The following is a 22,047-nucleotide window of genomic DNA, read 5'->3' on the forward strand; positions in this document are numbered from 1 at the left end:
CCTGTATACAACTTTTTTTTCTCTCTTTAGGGCATAGCAAGGACAAAGCATTCAAATACTCCAAGGTTTATCCTGCTGAAACAAATATAGTGTTGTTATACTAACACCGTTCTCCCTGTAATGATTTTGAATGATTTGATGATACTCTGGGAAAGGACTACAAGGAAAGCAAGCATAAAAACAAGACAAGCAAGTACATAGATCAGGATACAAATCTGAATAGCCTGTTGTGTCTGAATACTCTTAATGTAGTAAGAGGACATCAGTGTCTACAGAGCACTAGCCCAAAGGTCCCTCCAGACCAGGATCCTGTCTCAGACAGGCCCAACAGAAAATGATGAAAAAAATACCGGTGAAGTACCATTTTCCCTGAATATCTCTCTAGACTCCAGTCATTTGCTGCTCATCAGCTTCCTGAGTCAGAATGCCTTTGTATTTGATGGCTCTTAGTGAATGCTGATAATAACAATTATCCCCTCTCAAAAGCACGCTCGAACCCCTGTTATTATCACAAGACAATGTGGAAACACTGAAGATGAGGAAAGAAGGTTCTACAGGTGTTGGCAAACCTCTGGCATTTGTTGACCATGTTTCCACCAACCACATCTGGGACAGCTCTCTCACACCAAGGTTTGCTGGCATGGAGTGGCCTGAGCCCATCCTAGTCCTCTCTCTTACCCTCCAAAACAATAAACTATCTATTATCTGTTATAGATGGTCCTTTGGCTGTATTATCTCCTGAACCATTGCTGGGAACTGTTTGAGAGAGGCAGTGCTGGCTGGTCCATACTCAGCCAGCCAAGAACACTTCTAAGATGTATGAAGAACCAATTTCCTATGCCAGGAAATGTTCCTTACGCAGATGTAGCCACTGATTTAAACTCAGTTGGGATGGGTTTATAGCAAGCATGTCTAACACAACTGCTTGTGGAAATCCCTTGGGTAAGAAGGTAACTTCAGGCAGTCACATCAAAAAGGTGTTAAGAAAGAGATGTGTTGTTGGGTGGGTGTAAAATCAGCTCCTATCACCCTACCGATTCAGGTGAAACACGCAGAAAAAACCCGAATAGACTCTATGACTATGTGGTATGCAATACCTGAACAGTCCTAGATAATGGATGAACTAATATTGCTCAGGATATACTGCTGTCAGTTCTGCTTTCTCAGTCATTCCAGATGGTCTTCAGTGGTATTTCAGAAACGATCACAATATGCCTGCAGCTTTACTTACTGACCCCTGTTTTCGCTCAGCAGTACATATGTTCTGCCATGCTGACACACATTTTCAAGTATTTGAACAGGAATAGAAACATTTTTCTTGCACTAGTGGTGGTGAAACATACCCTTCATTTGCTCCTCCTTTTTCATATAATGCACTTATGAGCATTATATGATGAAGTTGATTTGCCAGGTTTGGAAATCAACAGGTGGTGATGGGTATAGAGCTGAGCTGCAGTATACCCATGCACATCTTGGTAGACATACAGATACGTGTACACCAAAAATCAACATGGATAAGATGGCAAATATATTTGATCCCCAATGATGTGGTTTTAGAGCAACGCACTGACATACTTACAGGGCTAGTCAAGGATCATACCTTCAATGGTAATGGCTTGGTCGCCTCTCCTCTGCTGGGTCAGGGCTGCAGCACTGTGATGGTAAAGTTCTGCTCCACTTTTTGCAGACCCTAATCTGTTCATCAGCTAAAGAGAATCATGCAGTACCGAATGAAACACGGGATGTCTTTTTATAATAAAACCTGCCTATACTACATTTACAAATTCATTGCAATTACATGACAACGGCAATGGATGAAGGTGTGACCCCAAACCAAAGCTAGAGTTTGAACAAACACATTGCTGCTTGGTGGAGTTAATGATAACGCTTTACCACAAATGACTTGCACAAACAAGTTACAGCTCAACAGCTAATTTAGAGTTATTTGCAGTTTGCTCTGCAGCCTGTGACTTGGTCCTGAGGTAGCTTTGTCTACCAACAGGCACAGATTCCTGCTCTATGCCATGTAGGTGGTAATTGAAGAGGGTTTTTTTGTTTATCATCCATTAATCTACTGAGTCTTACTCAGCCAAAGGAATACTGGACCTTGGGATCTTAGCTAATGGCAAATGCAAGGCAATATGATTTTGCTAAAATTCTAGTAGAAATCTTTAAATTATATCAAACTTCCTAAACATTTCTGTGGGATAATGGTGAAGTTGCTGTGGGCTGAGCCGTTTAGCGTGGGTCAGCTGGCCCATGCTAATTTCCTAAACCAAGGTCAACTGCTTTTATTGCCAAGCCCTGAGAGCTTATTGCCATTTTATCACAATGAATGTATAGACTATGACTAATTTTTAGAAAATATTTTACAGTACATCTATTTTAATTTATTAGATACTTCCATGTATGCTTGCTAAATAAACAGGGGTTTCAATGGTTCACACTTCTATTTAGACTTAGTTTCTTTCTTTTGGCTTTGGATGCTTTCTTTGTAGCGGTATGAATCTGTCCTAATTTAAAGACAGTCCAGAAACAAAACATGATGTCAGAATGGTCCTAAACTTTTTAAGAGGTACCTCTAGAGATTTGGATCTGAGTTTAAGCTACAGAACAAGCTCACTCAGTTATTATTTGAACCACCAAATGCTCAGATCAGAATATTCTGAAGCTTTTGGATGTTCACAATCCAGATCTAGTTCAGGAGAACTTCACTTTGTATAAACTTTTTTTATATGACAGGAGAAGCAATTATTCAGCCACTAACTTCATGCAATGGATCTCTCCCAGTAAAATGAATTCTCCTACCTATGTCACATCAAATGTCAGATCTTTAACTATTTCTGAACTTACCTCACATTCATAGTGTCCCATATCTTCATTGGAAGGGTTCTTGACCACCAGGACTATTATGCCACTCCGTGGTTCACTGAAAGTCTGGTATTTACTCGTGTCCTTCAACAATACACCATCCTTGTACCATCTGCGTGTGGAAAACACTGAGTATAAGCCAGGAAAAAAATATGCAGTGTCAAGAAGTTCCCAGCTCACTGATCCATCTATCAGACCAGCGGACAAACGACTCGGGAGTTAATCATTAGACAGACATTTGGATCCTGGAAGACAGGTCTACAGGTGGGTAGATCACACATGGATATTAAACTGCACAGGTTTATGAGATTATTATTGAGAAATCTCATCAGTCAATGCAGGGAAAAGGGCTTCAAATCATGAGAAGATATGGTGAGGTTTTTGTCTGAATACCCCAGACTGGTTGCTGATAAAGACAGCATGTGTAAAGCAGGGAGGATAAAGAAATGATAAAATGTTGTCAGGGAACTAGATCCGATACATCCTGTGTCAGGGTTTATCTGTAGGTATTTTTTTTTTTCACATGCTAGCTAGAAAAATTGATGAGAATCTCAGAAATGTTGGGATTGGGATGAGCCAGCATTGCGACGGGGTTAAGGTGAAGACACAGAGAAGAAAGGTTCATAACCTTGAAAGAAAGGGCAGGAGACTCTTCTGCCCATGAAAACTGGGAAAACAGGATTTGTTCCAGTGTGACTTGAAGAACTGACCTGATTTGAGGCCTAGGTGCTCCTTCGATAGTGCAGGTAAACTGAGCATCTTCACCCTCAACAAAATAAGCATTTCTAACCTTGTTCACAAACCGTGGTGGCACTGCAAAGCAAAGATAAAAGTCGCTAGTACCTGCAAATATGACCAGATACGAAGGATGTGTCCCTGACCAGATCATTCTCATGATGTCTACACACAACACTAAAGACAAAGTTTTTTGACCTAAGAACAATTGACTATACCTGTACATCAAAGAACTTTTTTAAAGTATTATCCAGTAGATGTTATACAGAACTTCTGGAATGTCTTAATATCCATGTTTAAAGTATTACATAGCAGACCCCTTTAAAACAATGCATCTGTGCAGAACTTTACCTTGAACAAGGATCTTTCCTAAGGTACTGGCATTTCCAGCAGGACTGGAAGCAAAGCACATGTACTGTCCTGAGTCAACACCTGTTAGGTTGTCCAAGATCAGTGTGCAGGAACCATCAGGATCTTCTATTATAATATGATGGGGATCCACCTCCACAGGCTTTCCATCTTAAAGACAAAGGGAAAAAAAAAATAGCGTAGTATCAATTATGTTTTCTCCTTGGGAACTTCATCCAGCTTTTCAGCTTGAGAGGACTGAGCAGTATTTGCTTTATTGCAGTTGTTGGTATTTGAGGAATGAGCTCTTCATCTTCGTCCAGGTCTCTACAAAACATCTTCTGGGCAAATCACTGTTGAGGGACCGCACACATCATCAATCCTCATTTAAAAGTGAAATTCTCCCAAAGTATGTGCTGTGCTCTGATTTGCTAGCCAAAGGAACACCTCCAAAGTGACTGTAAACATGCAGAAGAGATCTTTACAAGGCATGGAAGGTACAGCAAAGCTGTTTCCTCTGCAATACAGTAATGCTGGGGAAAAGAGTATGTGTGCACAGCTGCCTGTGCTATGACATGGAAACATCTGGGCTAGTTCAAACAAATCGTTCATTGACTAGAAGTTGTCTAACTACCACAAGATGTGGCTTCATACGGGCAAACCTAAAAAAGAAGGGTATATTAGATCATAGGAAGATCTACATTACTTGAGTTGCTCAGTAATTAACTTTAAGACTAGGCTTGGGTAACTCCTCTAGGTGGTCAGCTTTTAGATGAGCCACTAATCAATTAGTACAAAGCAATATAGACAGAGAACAAATCTGGAGGATGCATTTCATGACTTGCTGCTCATACCTTTGTACCAGCTGACAGATGGCTTGGGAGTTCCCGTAACTTTGCAAGCCAGCTTGACTGTCTCTCCCAGCTCAGCCGTACAGTCCGCCAGTTCTTCCTCAAAGTCTGGAGGGACTGAAACATCAAAATAAGCATGTTATTCTGGAGGATGGGGGCTCTGTCCATAGGATGGCTGCTGCAAAGTAAGATAAGAATAGGTACAGTTTTTGCAAATCTGTGAGGTTCAGAATGGAAAGTTGAGCAGGAAATTTTAGCAGCTAATGACTTTCCAGGTGACATGCTGTCCTTGCTTATCTGAGACTAAATTCAGTCTGTCAAATGTCTGTTGTTGGCTATAAAGATGAGGCATAAAAAAATGGGATTTGTTGCTGATCTGGAAGTATTTTAGGCCATGATTTTAATAAGCACATCCGTTATTCAGACACCACACAGCTGTCACAGTTAAGATAATTCCCCAATTAAAATCCACCCTTGATACCCAAACTAGTATTCTGTTGGTCTCATACAATAAAATCTATGCTTTGCTAAGGGACTTTTATTTTAACTTATTACTACCATATGAAACTGTGCAAAATTATTCTGATAGTCTTCCTCATTAGAACACCTCACTAAAAGCACAAAAATAAAATGCTCAGACTTGTTTTCAGTGTGCTCCGAACGCAGTTCTGTTCTGGAATTTTAAGATGCCAACTTTCCTTACGCTGTAAAGGACACCATTTGTAGCTTATACCTGGTCAATAAAGATCTAATATCCCTGCTGATAAATTTTTTGGATAGAAAATTGGTGGAATCTCAAATGGCAGGAAGGACGAAGCAGTCTGAATGACAAGGTAAAAATCCAACGCAAACCCATAAGCCCAGATACAACAATGCGAGCCAGAAGCCTGGAGTGGAGGATTCAGTACCCAACAAAGTCACAGGGGGCTTTATACTGGTACCAGTGGGACTCCGGGTCATGTCCTGAGACTACTTTTCCCAATGGAGTCTAATGCTCTTCATGCAGTGGGCCAGGACCTTTGTCATCAAATTCTGTGGTCATCTACCCTTCTGCAATCCCTGCCAGATCAAATGCATCTCTAGTGCCAACTCTGCAATTTGTGTTTTAGAAGTTTCAATATCGTGTTCCTCTTCTCCAGTGATGCACATTTTCTGGGCTATTTGGCTGGAAAACAGCATCCTCTGCTTATTGACAAAAATGTATGAATGTGAAGACAGGGAACTGAACAACCATTTCAGTCTCTGATTCTGATCCTCCACCAAAGACAGCCCACATCAGTTGAAAGGACCAGGGATAGCCAGGTCTTTTCAGCTCATCCGCCTGTGTTTTCCACACTTGGGTTACAGACATTGAAGAGTAGTTAGAAAGTTACTCATCTGCTCTGCTATTGCCTAAAAACCTCTACAGGTCCTGTAGGACCTCTGTCGTGTAAATTTAATTACTTCAGTGATATACAGTTTGGCTCCCCTGATGGTAAAGTCAAACACCATTGTCCCATCCTGACAAAGGTGCCTTCCCCAGGTCAGGTGGAGGACCTACCTCTGTTATAATCATTCCAGTTAAAGCTTACTGTGTGCTGTCAAGTCACATGAGTTGTTATTTGCAACAGTCTGTGATGTGATTAAAGGAAAACCTCTAAAGCTAGTTCAGTTTAAGAGGTGGCAAATGACCCTAGACAGTTTCTCTCCCTCTTTTGTTAATCTCTTTCCTGAATCAGGGAGACCACCCAAGAGAAAACAAGGAGGTTTGGGCTATCTCAGGCCATACTCACTCCAGATAGGCTCGCTGATCCGCTGCTGTATGCCACAGATCTCCTTCACCCAGGAGTTCTTGATAATCACTGTCCGTGCCTGAAGGAGGTACTTGCGGACCAAGTCTTCCCGTTCATGCCAGATCTCAAATGCCCGGTCATCTCCTTCCACAAGGTCATTCACATCTATGTTGTTCAGCTGTGTGACAGAAGGAGGACAACAAAGTCAACACACATCCTGTGTTCTTAGGACTGAATTTCAGCCAGAACCTTTCCCACAACTGAAATCCAAGTGTTTAGGACAGTTCAGATCCAGACCTAGGCTTTGTGAACCAGAACCATCTTCAATCCAGGTTTGAAATGGAAAAAACTATTAAACATCAGCAAGTCTCCGGCTACTACTGTGTACACTCCTCAGTGGTCATGAGCTGTGCCATTCCCATTAAAGCTATATTAGATGCAAAAGGGATAATTTAAACCACTTGCAAAGATTTTTCATGAGAAATGCAACGTGGTTTGGGCTGAACAGCAGTAAGGGTCACTTTGCAATCCATTCCCTGGTATACCTGACTTTCTGGTTACCAAACAGACTTATCACATTTCAGGAGAATAACATCCAGCATTAAAGTGTATCACAGGATGGGACACACCAACCCTACAGTGCAGCACTGTTGGGCCCAGGAACAGCACAATTAGGGACTATTTGAAAAGAAATTACAGAGCAGGCACTCTCCAGACAAAGCATCCTTTTTGTTTTGTTTTGTTTTGTTTTTTTTCTTGGAAGGTAAAATCTGTGTGTCAATGCCAATGAGGACAGAAATAAAGACTTTCAGAAGGGCCTCACTGGGCTTGGTCAAGAACTGCATGGGGTTTTGGTTTGTTTTTTTACTAGAGTTGAACATCTACTGCCTAGGGAAAACTCTTTCTGCCTTTTTTTGCAGTTTTAACCTGAGCCCTGAATGTCTGAAGATGAGCTGGTCAAAGCCTCCCAATTTTTCATTTCTGAACAGGAATTGGTGTCAGGAAAGGACATAACTAGCAGAGAGAACCACAGGGAACGTAACATATGTCTAAACCAGCATTTGCTCCAATTTAATACCAACTCTACAGACTGCCAAACCCAAGGATCTACAAATGCTTGCAAATACTATAGGCAGCAAAATATCATTTACTTATGCAGTTAACTCGGTGAGCTAACAGAGATGAATGAACTTGTACATGTAATCGCATTGCTGCACTGTAAAAATCCACCCACACTTCTAATGGTTTCTGACAGGTTTAACAGAGAGATTTTGGGATAGACGTAGATTGTGCCTCAAAGACTTTCAGAAACAAAGGAATAGCTCAAAAGGATTAGTGAAATGTCCCATTTAGATAACCAGAAGCTGGATATAAACATGAAGTTCTCAATGACAGCGAAATGCTCGAGGTGAGAAGATAACGATCAGACCTTCATGATGTTCTTGAAGATGTAACTATAGGTGTCTGTCTTTGTGTCTCGCTTTGGTTTGCAGATCACAATATAATTTTTGAAGAGGAAGACATGTCTTTTGTGTCCTTTCCATGCCATTCTAGCTCCTGGAGCTCCTTCCCACACAATGAAGTGGCCCTGATAAGAGAAAGAAGGAAGAGCACATAGTGATAACTCTGCAATAATTACCATGATGATGTCTCACCATCATTTTTCAGCAAACAGATAAATGTTTACTGTTACATGGTCATTTTGTGTGTGTCTCTGGTTTATTACAGCACAACAGATTGTTTCCAATGCTAAAGGCAATGCATCAGACTGACAGCACTAACAGGGTGCACCCAGTGGTTGTCATTCCTTTGACCTTTAAATGGTATTCTTTGTTGCCAAAAAACCACAGAGCCATGGTAAGTCTACAAAGAAACAGGAATTTGAGTAAGGGTGTTGAAAGTCCTGGACTACTGTCCAAATAGCTGGGTCACCTTTCCTCTGTGCTCCTAAAACACACATCTGTTTCATGAAAGAGACCTGGAGAAGCACACAGGTCTTTTGAGGACCTCTGTCTTCACAGCTGTGGGAGAACATCCATAAAGTGATCTAATGTTTTCACATGGAGCATATGCAATGAATACTATGCTACCTTGTACTGGCATCCTAACAAACTAGGCTCTTCGAAAGAACTGTGTCAAATGAAAACATGTAGATTGAAAAGGCCCAGTAAGCTTCTAACCCTAGAGGAATCAACAGGAAAACCCGCCAATGTCAGTAATTTCAGGAGCTGGCCCACGTAGCTTGCCAATAATAAGAGAGGAGGAGGCAAAAATAAAAAGCTTTAAAATCAGGTGGGAGCCCAGATCAAATCTGTTCTTGTTTGATGAGCGGGTTGGAAAGGCAAATAACTACATTATGTGTGAATTGCTCCATAAGTGTCTATGCTCTGGTGCTTCAAACTTAATCAATCCAGGAGACCCATCTCTCTGAACAGTAAGAAAGGCAATAAGCAAATACTCACTTTCAGGTTTGATTTCTAAAAGAGCTTCTTGTAGGACCTAAGGCAACTTAGAAACTGGTGAAGGCATGCATAGCACTAACACTGACTGAGAAACTGCAGTTACCTGTCGGATGGGTTCACCAAGGCTTTCCAAGGTCCCCGGATAATTCTCAATGAGTGAGACATGGAGGTTGTTTTCTGCTCTCTGGGTGAGTGCAGACACAATGGCATAAGCCTGCTCCAGCAAAGTGCAGTTTTGGCTATTTCTTGCTTTGTTTCGGATTAATTCCTGTAGATGAATGAAGAAAACATTACTGGACAGTCAGATTAAAAAATACATTTCCCTGATAGCCAAAGAGTTTCTCAATATGTGTTCCAGCTCTTTCCTCAGAGCAAATTTTATCCCATTCTTCTACCATGTGCTGCTTAGCTACTAAAGTGTCCTCTCTCCTACCCATTCTGCAGCTTCATTGACTAGCCAGCCTGGTTTTTCCTTACAGCAATTGATATTAAGCAAAGAAAAAGTTGAAGCAAATACCAGATATGCTTCAGTGATTGAAAAACAAAAAACCCCAAAGCAATCCTAAATGTATCCATTGCATTTCTCTTGTGCTTACCCTGAGGATACCATGAGGCAAGCAATTCATGTGGCAGTGCTAAACTAAGAGTTACTATTAGATTAAAAACAGAAGAGGATGGAAAAAAATGTGAAATGGCCGTTATCCTTTTCTTCAACGTTTGTTCCCGTTCCTCTCTTTTAGTGGTGAAGGCATGCTCACTCTCTCTTCCAAGAGACCCTTTAAAATGTTGATGTTTGTGTGCAGGCAGATGTTCAAAATTAGAAACTTAATTTGAACCTTCTTCAAACTATTCAAACTGCTAATTCTGTAATGCAGAAATATTTCAGCACTCTTCTTTCTGACTATCCTGGTGTTATTTCCCATGAAAAATACCATTAAAAAAATGCTACTTTGAAACTTTCATTTGTGGTCTGGGCTAGAACCTGAGATAGTAGGACAGATGAAAGCTTGAAATGTGAAAAATTTCAGGATGGTAGAATGGGGAAAAGCTTTTAAGAAAACAAAAATTTAATGTTATTATAATGTCAGTATAAAACACAATGAGAGAAACTGGTAAGTTAATACACATTGGAAATTGCTTATTTTTATAACATGCCTGTTGCTGAGTATGAAGCAAATTCATACTTCTCTTGGATATACACATACATGTATTCATATATATGTATATAACCATATATTTTTTAATATGTGTATGCATATATTTAAAGATCATTCAGCTGAAGCTTGCTGAACTTTATGGGGTTGGACACTATGAACCTCTACTTGGATTTATATTTACAAAACTATTTGGAGAGCACCACCACTAGTGATGATTACTGTCTTCCTTACTCAAGCAGTTTTCAACTGTAGTTGCATCAGAAGAAAACCAAGAAAAATGAAATTCAAATAAAGTCTGCACAAAGCAGAACATAAACCTATCAGATATAAGTGTATGACAAAAGCTCTTCACCTTGATTATAGTCTGATACTGCTGGATCCTGGTTATGGGTTTTTCCAGGTAGTGCTGCAGTGGTGGGATAAGTGGCTGTGAAGGATCTTCATTAGTTAAAATTTCATCTGTGTATCTCTGAAAAAATACATAGAAGAATGACGAAAGGTTGTTATAAACAATGATAGACAAGATCACTCCCCGGAAAATGCTCATATGATGCTGGTTCATAGACCTACCTCAGCCAAAATTGGTCTACCAGACCTTACTACCCCATATTTTGGACTTCTGTAACCCTCACCCATTCTTTACCAGCTAGCTTTTATTTTAGACTGCAAGGTGTCTGAAATGCTGAATTTGTCTGCTTTTCCAGTGCAGGACCAATGCTGGGGAAATGTGATCCAAATCTTGCAGAACCAGATGGTGTGAAAGGAAAGATCAGCACTTTTGGGAGGTGGGAGGACAGGAGTAAGTAAACCCACTGCCAGCAACTGGTGCCAGACCTTGGTCAAGAGTGGTCACAGTGTTTGCAGTGCCAGTGACTGGAGTAAGTGAGGGTCTCAGCACCAGCACCTGGGGCGGGAAGCCATGGGTCATGGGGTCCATGTGCTAGGACATCAGCCACTGAGCTGGATGTTTATTCTTCCCACTGACCTGGTGCACATGGGTGCAACTCTGTGCAATTCACCAGCAAATTTCCAGCTGGACTAACTGCAAGTAGGAGACCCAAGACCCAGTCATAGACATTAGGGAGGCTGAGAGCTTGTGCTCATAATTTGAGGGTTCTGTGAATGTGGGGTGAGAGTGAACACGTGCATTTGTTTTCCAGTGAGTATCAGGCTGGACTGGCTGGTGAGTAGGTTCATGGAGAGGGTGAAAGTACTCAGGATATGGGCATGGATATCGAATGGACAGATGGGCCATGCTGCTACTCAAGGGATCCATGAACATGCATGTGCTCATGGATCTGGAGTGTTGTGTGTTTGCACTAGTGAACTTCAATCCTGAGCAGCTGGAGAGGAGAAACAGGATTTCCCTACCTGTACTACTATTTTGTATGAGTTCACTTGGTCTTAAAATGTGGTGGCCCTTAAAACATCCCTTAATTACAATTACATAATGACAGCCACATTCACAACTGTATAATCTTTATCATATTCATATATGCATAAGCATATCTAAATATGTTCCCATATTGATTGTACCAACCAGGAAGAGCTAGACAGTGAATACAAAATTATTATATTTAGCAGTGATTTCCCACAAAAATATTTAATAATCCTTTTCAGGATCACATCGTTGATTAATAACTACATTTCTTGATGCAATGAGTTATAGGATGCATGTTCAGCAGGTACTTTGGCTACTGGTTTACCTTGTAGAAATCCTGGACAGCTTTGCTAACAACAATTGACTCGGCCTGTACCCTCCCCACCAGGTACTGGATGTACTTATTAAACTCTGCCTCGTGCTTGATAAAGCACATAGCCACATCATCGTCAGTGTCACATTTCTGCACGCCTCTGAGGAAGACACTGTGGAGACAAAGAAAAAAGGACATCTGAGGAGAAGGTGATGGAACAAGGCTAGAACAGAGTCCCAGCATGCAGACCTTTAAATCAGGTGATTTCTGGTTAATGCACATTAAAGGAAATGACTGGAGGAAATTAGGGATGTTGCCATGTTAGCATTAAACTTCTCAATGCCTCTTCATCCAGCTTTATGCTGGCCCTCTTAGCTTGAATGTATGAAATGCCCTGCAAGGAAAGTAGGGATTATTTTTAAGGGTTTAGCTCAAGTCGGGAAGTTAACTCCTCTCCAGATCTTTACGCCTCAGTTTAAGGATCAATGAGCCATCCACATGGGTGAAGATAGAGATCCTCACTCTGTTTCACAACGGATGTTGATCCAGGTTCACGTGCACAAAGATTTTTAGCAGTGTCGGTAGCTGATGACATACCTCAGCTCTAGCAGTTGAAGCTACTTTTGGGCAAAAACAAAAGGAGGGGGAGAAGAGAGAGAGGGAGGAAAGAGAAGGGAAATCTATTCTTGTGGCCCAGCCAGGAAAAATGCCAGATGTCCCACATAAGCATCCTCCCCACTGCAGAGGTGGTGCTCCCCATAATGATTTCCCCAGAGTAACTATATATTTTTCACTGTAACCTGCTCAAACTCCTTATTGGTTGCTCCTGCTTACAATGCTGCTAGCACTGATCGGAGCACGTGTTGACCAGGGAAGATGCTGCATGCTCACTGGTTGTTGAACTTTGGGCGTGCATATTATTGATGACCCCCCTAAAGTAAACCAAAAGTTAGGACCACGGGGTAGGAAAACAGGGAGGAAAGGGTGATTCTCATGCTGTTGGCAGGGACTTCCCTTGGGAACAATCACTTGCCATGCCAGCAAGGGTATCAAGGTGCAAAAGGAGGCCCCTTAGCAATGGGAAGCCTAAGGCACATAAGACATTGTACAACATCTCCTCTCCCTGGCAAGTAAAAGTATTTCAACCTGGACCTTGGGAATTCACTTTGTGACCAGCCGATCTGCAGTAAATCCTTTCTTGGAGTAGGCAGAGGCATTGTGCCACGGTATTGTACCCAAGCAGCCTGCTACAGCTGGATGTGTTTTGAATGCATGGACGCTGGCATCAGTTTTAGGTGAAGACACCACTGAAGCATCTGTAAGACCATGCTGCCTTTTTACAATAATTCACTGCTTCTTAGTTAAATTTGCTTAAAAGGATAAGAAATAAGCTGGATGTATGAAGCCTTGAAGCTCTGACGGGTATTACGGGAGTCCCAACCCTGTGCTCTGACTTCAGCTATGCCACCATCACCCAAAAAGGACCATCAATTCCCTTGCACCTCAGCACTGCCAGTGCTCCGCATCCTTCACAGTAACGACAGTTACTGTGGCTCTGACACCAGGTAGGAGCCACTGTTTGGTCTCAAATGAAGGCGCATGGGAATGCCCACCTGGAATGGAAGTGAGCAATGTCATCAATATTTCTGAAGATGGTGGATTTCTGACTGGCAACAGCTCCAGGGACACTGGGACAGGTCTCAGTGTACTTAAGATGATGAGTCTGGAGGAACTGTAGATCTTGAATGTAATCCTCTTCTGAGATCAACAGTTCTTGAATAAGAACGCTGAAAGGAAAACAAATGAGCAAAAACAAAGCACAGAAAAATCATCATAATTATCCTTGACATGCTGAGAGACTTTTACCCCTAAAATAGAGATACTTGATCAGAGAAACAGACTCCCTGCAGTGTGTTGACTAGACCCCATCTGACCATAAGAGGAACTTAGGTCAGGAAGTGACACTTACAGACATCTGCTGTTAGGGCAGACAAAACAAAAGTATGTAAAGTAGACAGTAGCAACTTCAATGACACTTTATGCAATCCAGAAAGCAAATATCTCTGTGACAGCACGCTCAGTAGTGTGCTACACTACAAGGGAGTAACACGAGGTTGTAGCTGTTTTTCTGAGAGCGCTTTCCCTCCCTCTTTAGACATCATCCTCAGATACAGAGCACCCCAAAGTACAGAAGTACTGAAGTTTAGGGGTTTTGTGATATCAGAGATCTTCCAGAATTACATCATGTAAACCTCTCTTTTCAAGTCACCCAATACGAATTACGTTGCCTGGAATTTTCCTAGGCTGAAATCCTAGGCTAAAAAAATACAAGTCTGAGAGAATCTACACTTTCCTTGGTTTTGGGAAAGAGGAGGTGGCAGGACTCAGAAGAATAAAAACAGTGACTCTTACAAGAGGGACCTAGATGCCAACATTCATGTTAATTCACAAGACAGGAAAACTCAAAGGTGTAAATACCAAATGACACAAGCTCACCTTAGCTTCCTTTTATATTCGTCTTCAGAAACAAACTCTCCAGGGAACTCGGGAGCTTCTGTTGTTCCCCACTCTGGTGACAACTAAAATACAAAAAACCCACCATTGTTCTTTTAAGTTAACAGTGCTTTTACCAGTGCACACTGACAAATATCCCTGATGTGTTTCATCAGTTCCTAAACTAGTGTGAAATTTCTTTTTTTGCTGGAGGATGATTAGGTCTTTCAAACCCAGGCACACCTGCACACCTACAAAAATGTTGTCTTATCAGAACATGAAAAGGCCCAGTGATGTTACAGAACCCTTCAACAGTCTCCTCATCCATCACTCTTTGCAAAAGGGATGGCTCTAAACTGCAACAGGAGCAGGAAATTTTACACAAAAAATAAACACAGCATGATCACTCACCTTTAGTTTCTTGTCCAGATAAGCTGGAGATACCCAACCTTGTCGAGAGGGGCTAGACTTTGTGGGTTTGGTCCTGACCAGCCACTTCAGAGGATGAGCTGAGTCAAGGACTTCCACATATTGACCTTCTTTCAAAGTGATGGTCTCCCTGTCAGGAGCAGCAGGCACGTAGTCAGCTGTGACCATGTAGACGTCAAAGATCTGCAGGCATGAAATGACATTTATTTTGTGCTCTGAAAATAAAATATAATAACACCAGCAGAACATAAGTGCTTGTCTGTGTTTAATGTTTTATTCTCCAGCCCTTGTAAGGGAAAGAGAATCACTCTTTGCTTTTTGCAAGTAGAAGACCAAGTCTCCAGGAGGGTCAGGCCATATTTTCAAAACTATCTGAGGTGTTTTGGATTTACACCATGAAACAGTGGATTTTTCTCCCAAGGCAAAACAAACAGTGGTCCTGAAAATGTCAAAATAGGTTAACATTTCCAAAGTTTTAATTTTACCTTTTTTTTTTTTTTAGGAAGTGTTTGAAATGAACACCTAAAAAATTTCTAATTTTCACAAAATTATCATTTTTCTCATGAAGAACTTAACAAAATTCTTCTGACCAACTCTATCTAAGGCCACAGAAAATCAAGCGCTGGCTTTCTGAAGCTCAGACATGAAAGAAAAAGGTGCCAAATAATGGGTATGTTTTGACCGTGTTGACTTGAGCAACTTGTTCAAGATCACACAGTGAGCATCAGAATTTGAGTCTCTGTGCTCTGTATCACAGACACAATATTGAAATACTACACAGACCTACCAAAGTAAAGTATATCCCTAAAGGGAATGGAGATCCTTAAAGCATATGAGACTGGTCATTCTAAATAAAGTTTTCTCCTTGTCCCAAACTTGTCCATAAAGATATCATACCTCTCCTCTGGAATCCCCATCTTCAGATTCAGAGGAGGACTCCTGAGCAATGGATGAAGGTCTGGATCGTCCATGGCGAGGGGATGCAGAGGGAGTTTTTGATTCATCATCACTTTCTGCACCTGGCACTCGAAGTGTAGCTAAAAAGCAGAGCAACAGCAAAGCGTGAATTAAAGATCTCCAATTTGGATGTGGACCAAATATATAACAATTTTCAATTTCATAAAAACAAATATTCCCTAGGAAGAGCATTTGTAGTATTTAGTGTGATCTTCTATTGATATTTAGGATTAAATATATAATCAGGACATTTTAATGCATGAGGTTGCAGACCTATTGCACGTATTGCCACTGCACTGCAAGAATATTTGTAGAAGAGCTAACGCCTCTATTTTTGCTTCAAGATAAAATTTTGCTACAAGATAATTGGTATATGATACCCAAACCAGGATTTTTCATTTAATTCAACAAATCATTCGGTTACTGTACAGCTGTGCACACAGTTTTCAGCCTCAACTTGATTTTAAAATCCCATCGTAAGATAAAGCTTGAAAATGTGGGAAGTCTTCAAAACAGAATTGCTTTCAGACTCAGGAGTTAGGAATATCTGAGGAACATGAAATACCTAAGATGTTCAAAATACACTTCAATTTTTACTACTTGCCCTCCTCTCTAAAGCTTACAGTTACTCCTACTTATTTAAAAAAACACTATATGCATTAAATGGACACTAGCTATCTCAAAACTGCAGACTGTAGTTCAAAACTGTACACTAAGTCGTTCAAAACCGTAGACTAAGACATGCAGTTTGGATGGACTCCTACTAAAAATTCTTAGTCCGAAGCATTTACAAATGTTCATATGCTTATGTAGGATGACTGTCTCAAAACCTGCTTCATATTTAAAGTCCAAATGACACCTAAAAAAAGATTGCATATTTTTCTACACTAATTAAATTGTGTTTGCCAGGTTCCTTACCCTGACTTATTTTGGCAGATACCATTTCTGAGATATGGGATGTGAGTTTCTGCAAGAACTCTTCTGAGCCGACATCAGCTAATGAAATAGGGCTTTTGGGTACACCTTCTCTACCAGCTTCAAGGTCTCCTGGAAAAAACAGAATTCTCCATTAAGCAGGAAATGGCATTGGAAAGTCATCTTTTTTGAGAAACAAAAGCTTCTGTGGAAGGAAGGTCTAATTTTCTTCACTTCCTGTGTTTTAAAAACTGTGCTTGCCCATATTTAATCCAAATAATTCACCCTTGAACTGAGACCAGTCCTGAAAAGTTCCAACGTTTCAGACTGTTTCAAGGAAACAGGACAAAAGTAGGTGGTAATCATGAAATACATAGACAATCCCAGCTGTAGATGTGAAGGGCAGGAATAGGAGAGAGAAATAGCTTCTCTTACCTTCTCTTGTTTCGGAGGGATGAATAGCTCTGAAAAAGAAAGAGTAAAGCAGAGTTAAAAGTTAAAACAAAATGTGCAAATGAGAAACACCCCCTCCTTCTCACACCTTGCATGTGAAGCCTGGGAATATCTAGAGTAGGAGTCTGTTTTGGACTACAGCTGTTGGTAGCCAATACTCACCAGGGCCAATGTGAGAAATGAGAATTGGGGCATCTGGCTCATATGGGCACAGAAGAACTTGGGTGTCTTAGTTTTTAAGTCAAATCCCATCTGAGAATTCTCCTTATTCCTGACTTTTATTTCAAATTGTTGCTTAAGAAGACCTGGCTGCTCAGGAAGTGGGTTGCAGAACAGAGTAGCCTCCATCTCTCTGGTGCTACTGGGACTTTATTCCTACTGACCCTGAAATAAAACTATTGGAGTTGGAGACATTATGTCAAGTGAGATCTGTAGCCTCAGTCAGTTCTCAGTGAAATATTGCTTAACAATTTCCAGTGGTTTCATCACGAGACCAAGGACTGGAGAGTATGCAGATGCCTGTGGTCCTGCCAAGAGATCTCCCATCACATCAGGATGTTCGTGTGTTGGGGAAGCAAGCTGACTACTGGTTTTGCAGTGGTTTTGAGGTCCAAAGATACCCTTGTTACACCATCAGCTTTTACCAGCACCAAATTCATTCATGCCAGCAGGAAAGAGGCAGGAGACTCTATTGTCAATACTGAGTGAAAATGGCTTCACAGATGTGAAGAACTACCAGCATTTGCTTGTCATCTGATGAGGAGTGTTTGTGCTGCTCCCCAAGACTACAGTTCTGACAAGACACTAGTATCCTGAAGTCAACATATCTGCCATTCCTGTGTTTTTTGGAGGCAGGATATAAATTTTCATTGCATAAGCTGATCTGCCCTAATTCTCCGTTAGTACATAAGAAGCAGGAGGAAGCTCACTACACTTGATATATGATAAAACATACATCACTATGTATGCCTAAAAGAGCACATCCTTGGGAGACGTTGCAGTGGAACAGTTGAATTCACACTGCAGCTTTCTTCACACTTCAGAGGTAGACTGGTCAAGCCTTTTAGGCTGGACATATTCTAGAAGCTAATGCGTGTTCAGTGGATACCACTTTTTAGACTGTATCTGCCTAGTATCCAAGCCCAGAAAGGTGAGTTGAGGAGGTTATTCTTCAGGTACATTTGTAAACAAGAAGTTTGTGAGTGGACCCTTTTCATCTACTTCTTTTTCTGTGAAGCATCAGTGTATTTCAGTGTTGGTCAGACCTTGACCCTGTGATTTCTTTTGGCATTCTGCTTAGAAGATGAACAAGTAGCAAGAGTTTTGTATGACCTACTCATATTTTTTTTTTGGCCCTTGTTCCTATCCTCCCTGATAGTCAAGGGCATCTCTAGTACTCTCCATCCTAGGACTTCAAATTATTTTAACTTTGGTGCTGAGATGTGAATATAAGATGTCCAAAGTGGACACTGCCTAAAAGTGACTCATGGGAACTTCTGCAGGGTGGTACCTGCATTGCTCCACCTCATCATGCATGGCCAACGACTTACCCCAGTGTGGTCATGATGGCCTCTGATACCATCACACGCTCCTGGGTCAGAACTTCAGCCTCCTTCACTGCAGGATTAGGGTTTATCATTAGAAGACAGATGACAAAGAATGTTCTTTTTATGTATTTAATGTAGGTACATTTTCTAGACATGGATTACTGGGAATACTGGAATACTGAATCTGCCCTGTTAGCAGCTCCTGACCTGGGATACATACTCCCATTCATATGATGCAAGCAATTTGCTCCTCTCCCTGCTCATGTAGATGTATGATTGCCCAATTTCTCTTACTGCTCAAGCTATTCTTCTGTAGCTCTTGGTACAGTAAAAATATGGGATGCAATAAAGGATAACAGAAAAATTGAGTCCTTCACAGTGCTGCCCCTACTCCTAGCCTATATTTGCTTGTCCCCCATCTTACTGAAAGAACTGTGCCAGGAGAGGCCCTGGAAAGTTCAGCAAAATGGGAAGAAAATAACTCTAGCTGCCTCAAGACAATTCTACAATGCAAAACATCTTAACAGAGTGAAGCAGTCAAAATAATTTTTCAAATGATGACTTTTTCTAGGTACTTTACACAGCCTTTCTTTCTTCCTTTTTCCTTTGTACTGAATTTGGTTGTTTCTTAGACAACCTGCTGTTAATACAAGATAGGGTCAGAAATATAAAACATTACAGAAGTAAAGAATGTAATCATTTGTAAGGCAATAAAAGTCATGGCTAATCTTGGGAAAATGCATTTTTTTCAGTTGTGATTTGATTAATTTTCCTTATCAGTCATGCTTGTTTTTCTCTTAGGCACTGTATAAAAGGTAACGTAGAGAATGTTTGCAGTGTAACAAAGATTTACCATCTGCAACTTCCAGGGTGGCGGTGCAGATGGACTGGCCAGCCTTGTTGGTAGCAATGCATGTATAAGCTCCACTGTACTTCTTTTTAACATCCAGCAGGATTAGACTGTGATGCATATTTGAACTGGCAAGTTTATACCCAGGAGTGTCTGGTTTGATCCAGATGATATCTTCCTGAGACTCTTCTTTCAGCCAAGTAATAGTTGGTGGTGGATGTCCTAAAGGAAAACCAATTCAATGAGCTTTAATTTTCCTAATGGTGTTCCTTCCTTACAATTATAAACTCTGCTGTTAATAAATGCCATTTTGATCTGTTTCCCGATACTTCTCCAACAATAACAGGAATAATATATAATAAAAGAACGTAAAACTTTCTACAGCACACTTACAAGGACATTAAACCTTTTTGTAAAACCAAATCTGTTAATCAACACATCTTCATAAGACCAATAAGTGTTATTATCCCTGTTTTTACATACAGGAAAATGGAGGTGAAGATGAATAAGATACTTTTATGTAAAGTACATTAAGTCTCTTACAAAGTTGGGAGTAGAGTCCCAGACTTCAGATACAGGAGATGAGGTTACAATGACTGGGGCCAGAGAGAGTCTAGAATGTGTCATGAAGTTATGCAATTTGTTATGCAGAGAGACAAGGTATCTATCCACTTACCTTCAACTTTTACAGATAATGTGATGCTTGCACCTTTTTTCACCTTTTTATTAGTAAATCTTTCTAGGAACCTTGGTGGTATCAGCTGCTCATGGGAATCTGAAAACGACATTGATGAAACATGGTGACACCTTCTGTGTGAGTTTAGACTACTGAAAAACTCCTAGAGGTTCTGTTATCACCTGCTGTGACTTCTCTCACCTGTTTCTGATGGCTCTTCTTTCTCATCAGGATCTGTAACACAAGGAGAACAAAATGACAACTACAAATACCTTTCTGTCCATAAGCTGAAGAAAAAAAGTGACTCCAGAGGATTACTTCATGCAGGAGATATTACACAGAAATGTTAGTAGAATTTATAAGAGGTCCTCAGTTTTAATAAAATGAATCATTAAAATTAATGAGGCTGGGCAGAAATAAAATGTATGTTTATGAGACAACAGTCAGACACTAGAGAAGTGACATGTCTCATCTTTACACACAGTAAATTTATAGGTGAACCAAGTTTAAAGCATGTTGTCTTTTATCTACAGACTTTCCCACCTCACTTTGCTTACCATGGTAGGCTTTCTCAAGAAAAATAACTATATAAAATGGAAAAAGCCACTGGAATAGAGAAAAGCAGGTGCCAAAAATAGTCCAATACCTACCTTTGACTACCAGCCTGGCCGATGAATATGCAGAACCAGCAGAGTTGATGACAAATACTGAGTACTGGCCAGCATCCGCCTTAGTGACGTTGCGAATTTCCAGTGAGTGGAATTCCTGTTTATCAGTCTTCAGGATGCGATCCAAGGCCTTTAACGGCTGCCCATTTTTGAACCAATAGAGACGAGGCTGCGGGTACCCTGCGAGAAGCAGTTACAGACACAGAGAACAGAATGCGTTGACAACATCGATTTGGGAGCATCTCCAAACAGGCAGACCCTTCAGAGCAGGAGCCAAGGAATCCTTAGCTCTGCCCAGGGATGCTGTTTCAAAGATTTACCCCATTAGGAATGCCTGTAAATTCGTGAAATTCTAATTATCTGTTAAAGTTCCTTCCTGTCTCTTCAGTTTCTTGCACTGCCCATATTGGCTGCATGTGCAAATGCCTTCCAGGTTGGAAAGGTAAGATCTGATTTGCAATGTACACAAAGAGAAAAGTTGAAGCCAAAACAGTTCTCATCATTTTTATACGCGGAGAAAACAGGAGAATCCCTACCTCTCCCTACCAGAGAGAGTCAACATCAGGAGGATGTTTTTGCAGGTTTTAGATCATAGCAGCATCCCCCTCATAGAGCAAGACAAGTCCAGGACTGTTTAATTTATTAAAGAGAATAAAGGACACCCTCACTATCTTTTTTTTATTCCTTATTGGTCCTCCATAACTTATGTACTCAGAGAATTACAGGACTCAGTTTTCAGAAGCGTATGCCTGTAATTATGCCTGGAGACATGGACACAGGATGAGACACTTAATCTGCCTGAGTCTGTTGCAGTCAACGTTCATCAGTCAGAACACATTGTTCTAGCTGGTTTGTGAAAACGTGGTGCAAGATACACAGACTGGGGTCACAGCTGTGGAAGAGCACATCAGAAAACCTTGTCCAGCACTTCAACCTGACAGCAAACCTGGAACAACTGACAGTGCTGTGGGCTACCCTCACCTTTCACCTTCAGGTGAAATTTAGCCAATGATGCTCCAGGTGTCACATGAATGTCATGAAGCTCATCGAAGATCTGGGGCAATTGTTCCTCCTCAGTGGTAGATTCCTCCTGTTCTCGGCTAAGAAGCAAATAGAATTAGAAAGAAGAAAGTCAGCAAACCAGAAAAGAGTTAGGCATCAGAATTACC

The 22,047-nt window shown here is 41.0% G+C and overlaps 1 protein-coding gene across 1 annotated transcript in view; it reads right to left on the reverse strand.

Annotated features, from left to right (window-relative positions):
* The window catches only part of OBSCN (obscurin, cytoskeletal calmodulin and titin-interacting RhoGEF), a 197,577-nt gene that overhangs the window by 47,194 nt on the left and 128,336 nt on the right, over positions 1 to 22,047 (reverse strand). The window contains exons 74-95 of the mRNA XM_074864825.1: positions 21,860 to 21,978; positions 20,861 to 21,058; positions 20,412 to 20,444; positions 20,211 to 20,309; positions 19,538 to 19,756; positions 18,688 to 18,754; positions 17,120 to 17,148; positions 16,688 to 16,816; positions 15,710 to 15,849; positions 14,795 to 14,995; positions 14,387 to 14,469; positions 13,504 to 13,677; positions 11,903 to 12,062; positions 10,549 to 10,665; positions 9,143 to 9,307; positions 8,007 to 8,165; positions 6,578 to 6,755; positions 4,809 to 4,922; positions 3,958 to 4,125; positions 3,582 to 3,684; positions 2,854 to 2,983; positions 1,601 to 1,706 (exon numbers count right to left, since the gene is read on the reverse strand). Coding sequence (XP_074720926.1) covers positions 1,601 to 1,706; positions 2,854 to 2,983; positions 3,582 to 3,684; positions 3,958 to 4,125; positions 4,809 to 4,922; positions 6,578 to 6,755; positions 8,007 to 8,165; positions 9,143 to 9,307; positions 10,549 to 10,665; positions 11,903 to 12,062; positions 13,504 to 13,677; positions 14,387 to 14,469; positions 14,795 to 14,995; positions 15,710 to 15,849; positions 16,688 to 16,816; positions 17,120 to 17,148; positions 18,688 to 18,754; positions 19,538 to 19,756; positions 20,211 to 20,309; positions 20,412 to 20,444; positions 20,861 to 21,058; positions 21,860 to 21,978 — 2,891 coding nt within the window. The remainder of the gene's footprint in view (positions 1 to 1,600; positions 1,707 to 2,853; positions 2,984 to 3,581; positions 3,685 to 3,957; positions 4,126 to 4,808; positions 4,923 to 6,577; positions 6,756 to 8,006; positions 8,166 to 9,142; positions 9,308 to 10,548; positions 10,666 to 11,902; positions 12,063 to 13,503; positions 13,678 to 14,386; positions 14,470 to 14,794; positions 14,996 to 15,709; positions 15,850 to 16,687; positions 16,817 to 17,119; positions 17,149 to 18,687; positions 18,755 to 19,537; positions 19,757 to 20,210; positions 20,310 to 20,411; positions 20,445 to 20,860; positions 21,059 to 21,859; positions 21,979 to 22,047) is intronic.

The sequence above is a fragment of the Strix uralensis genome, chromosome 1 (genome assembly GCF_047716275.1).
Source record: "Strix uralensis isolate ZFMK-TIS-50842 chromosome 1, bStrUra1, whole genome shotgun sequence".
NCBI lineage: Eukaryota > Metazoa > Chordata > Aves > Strigiformes > Strigidae > Strix > Strix uralensis.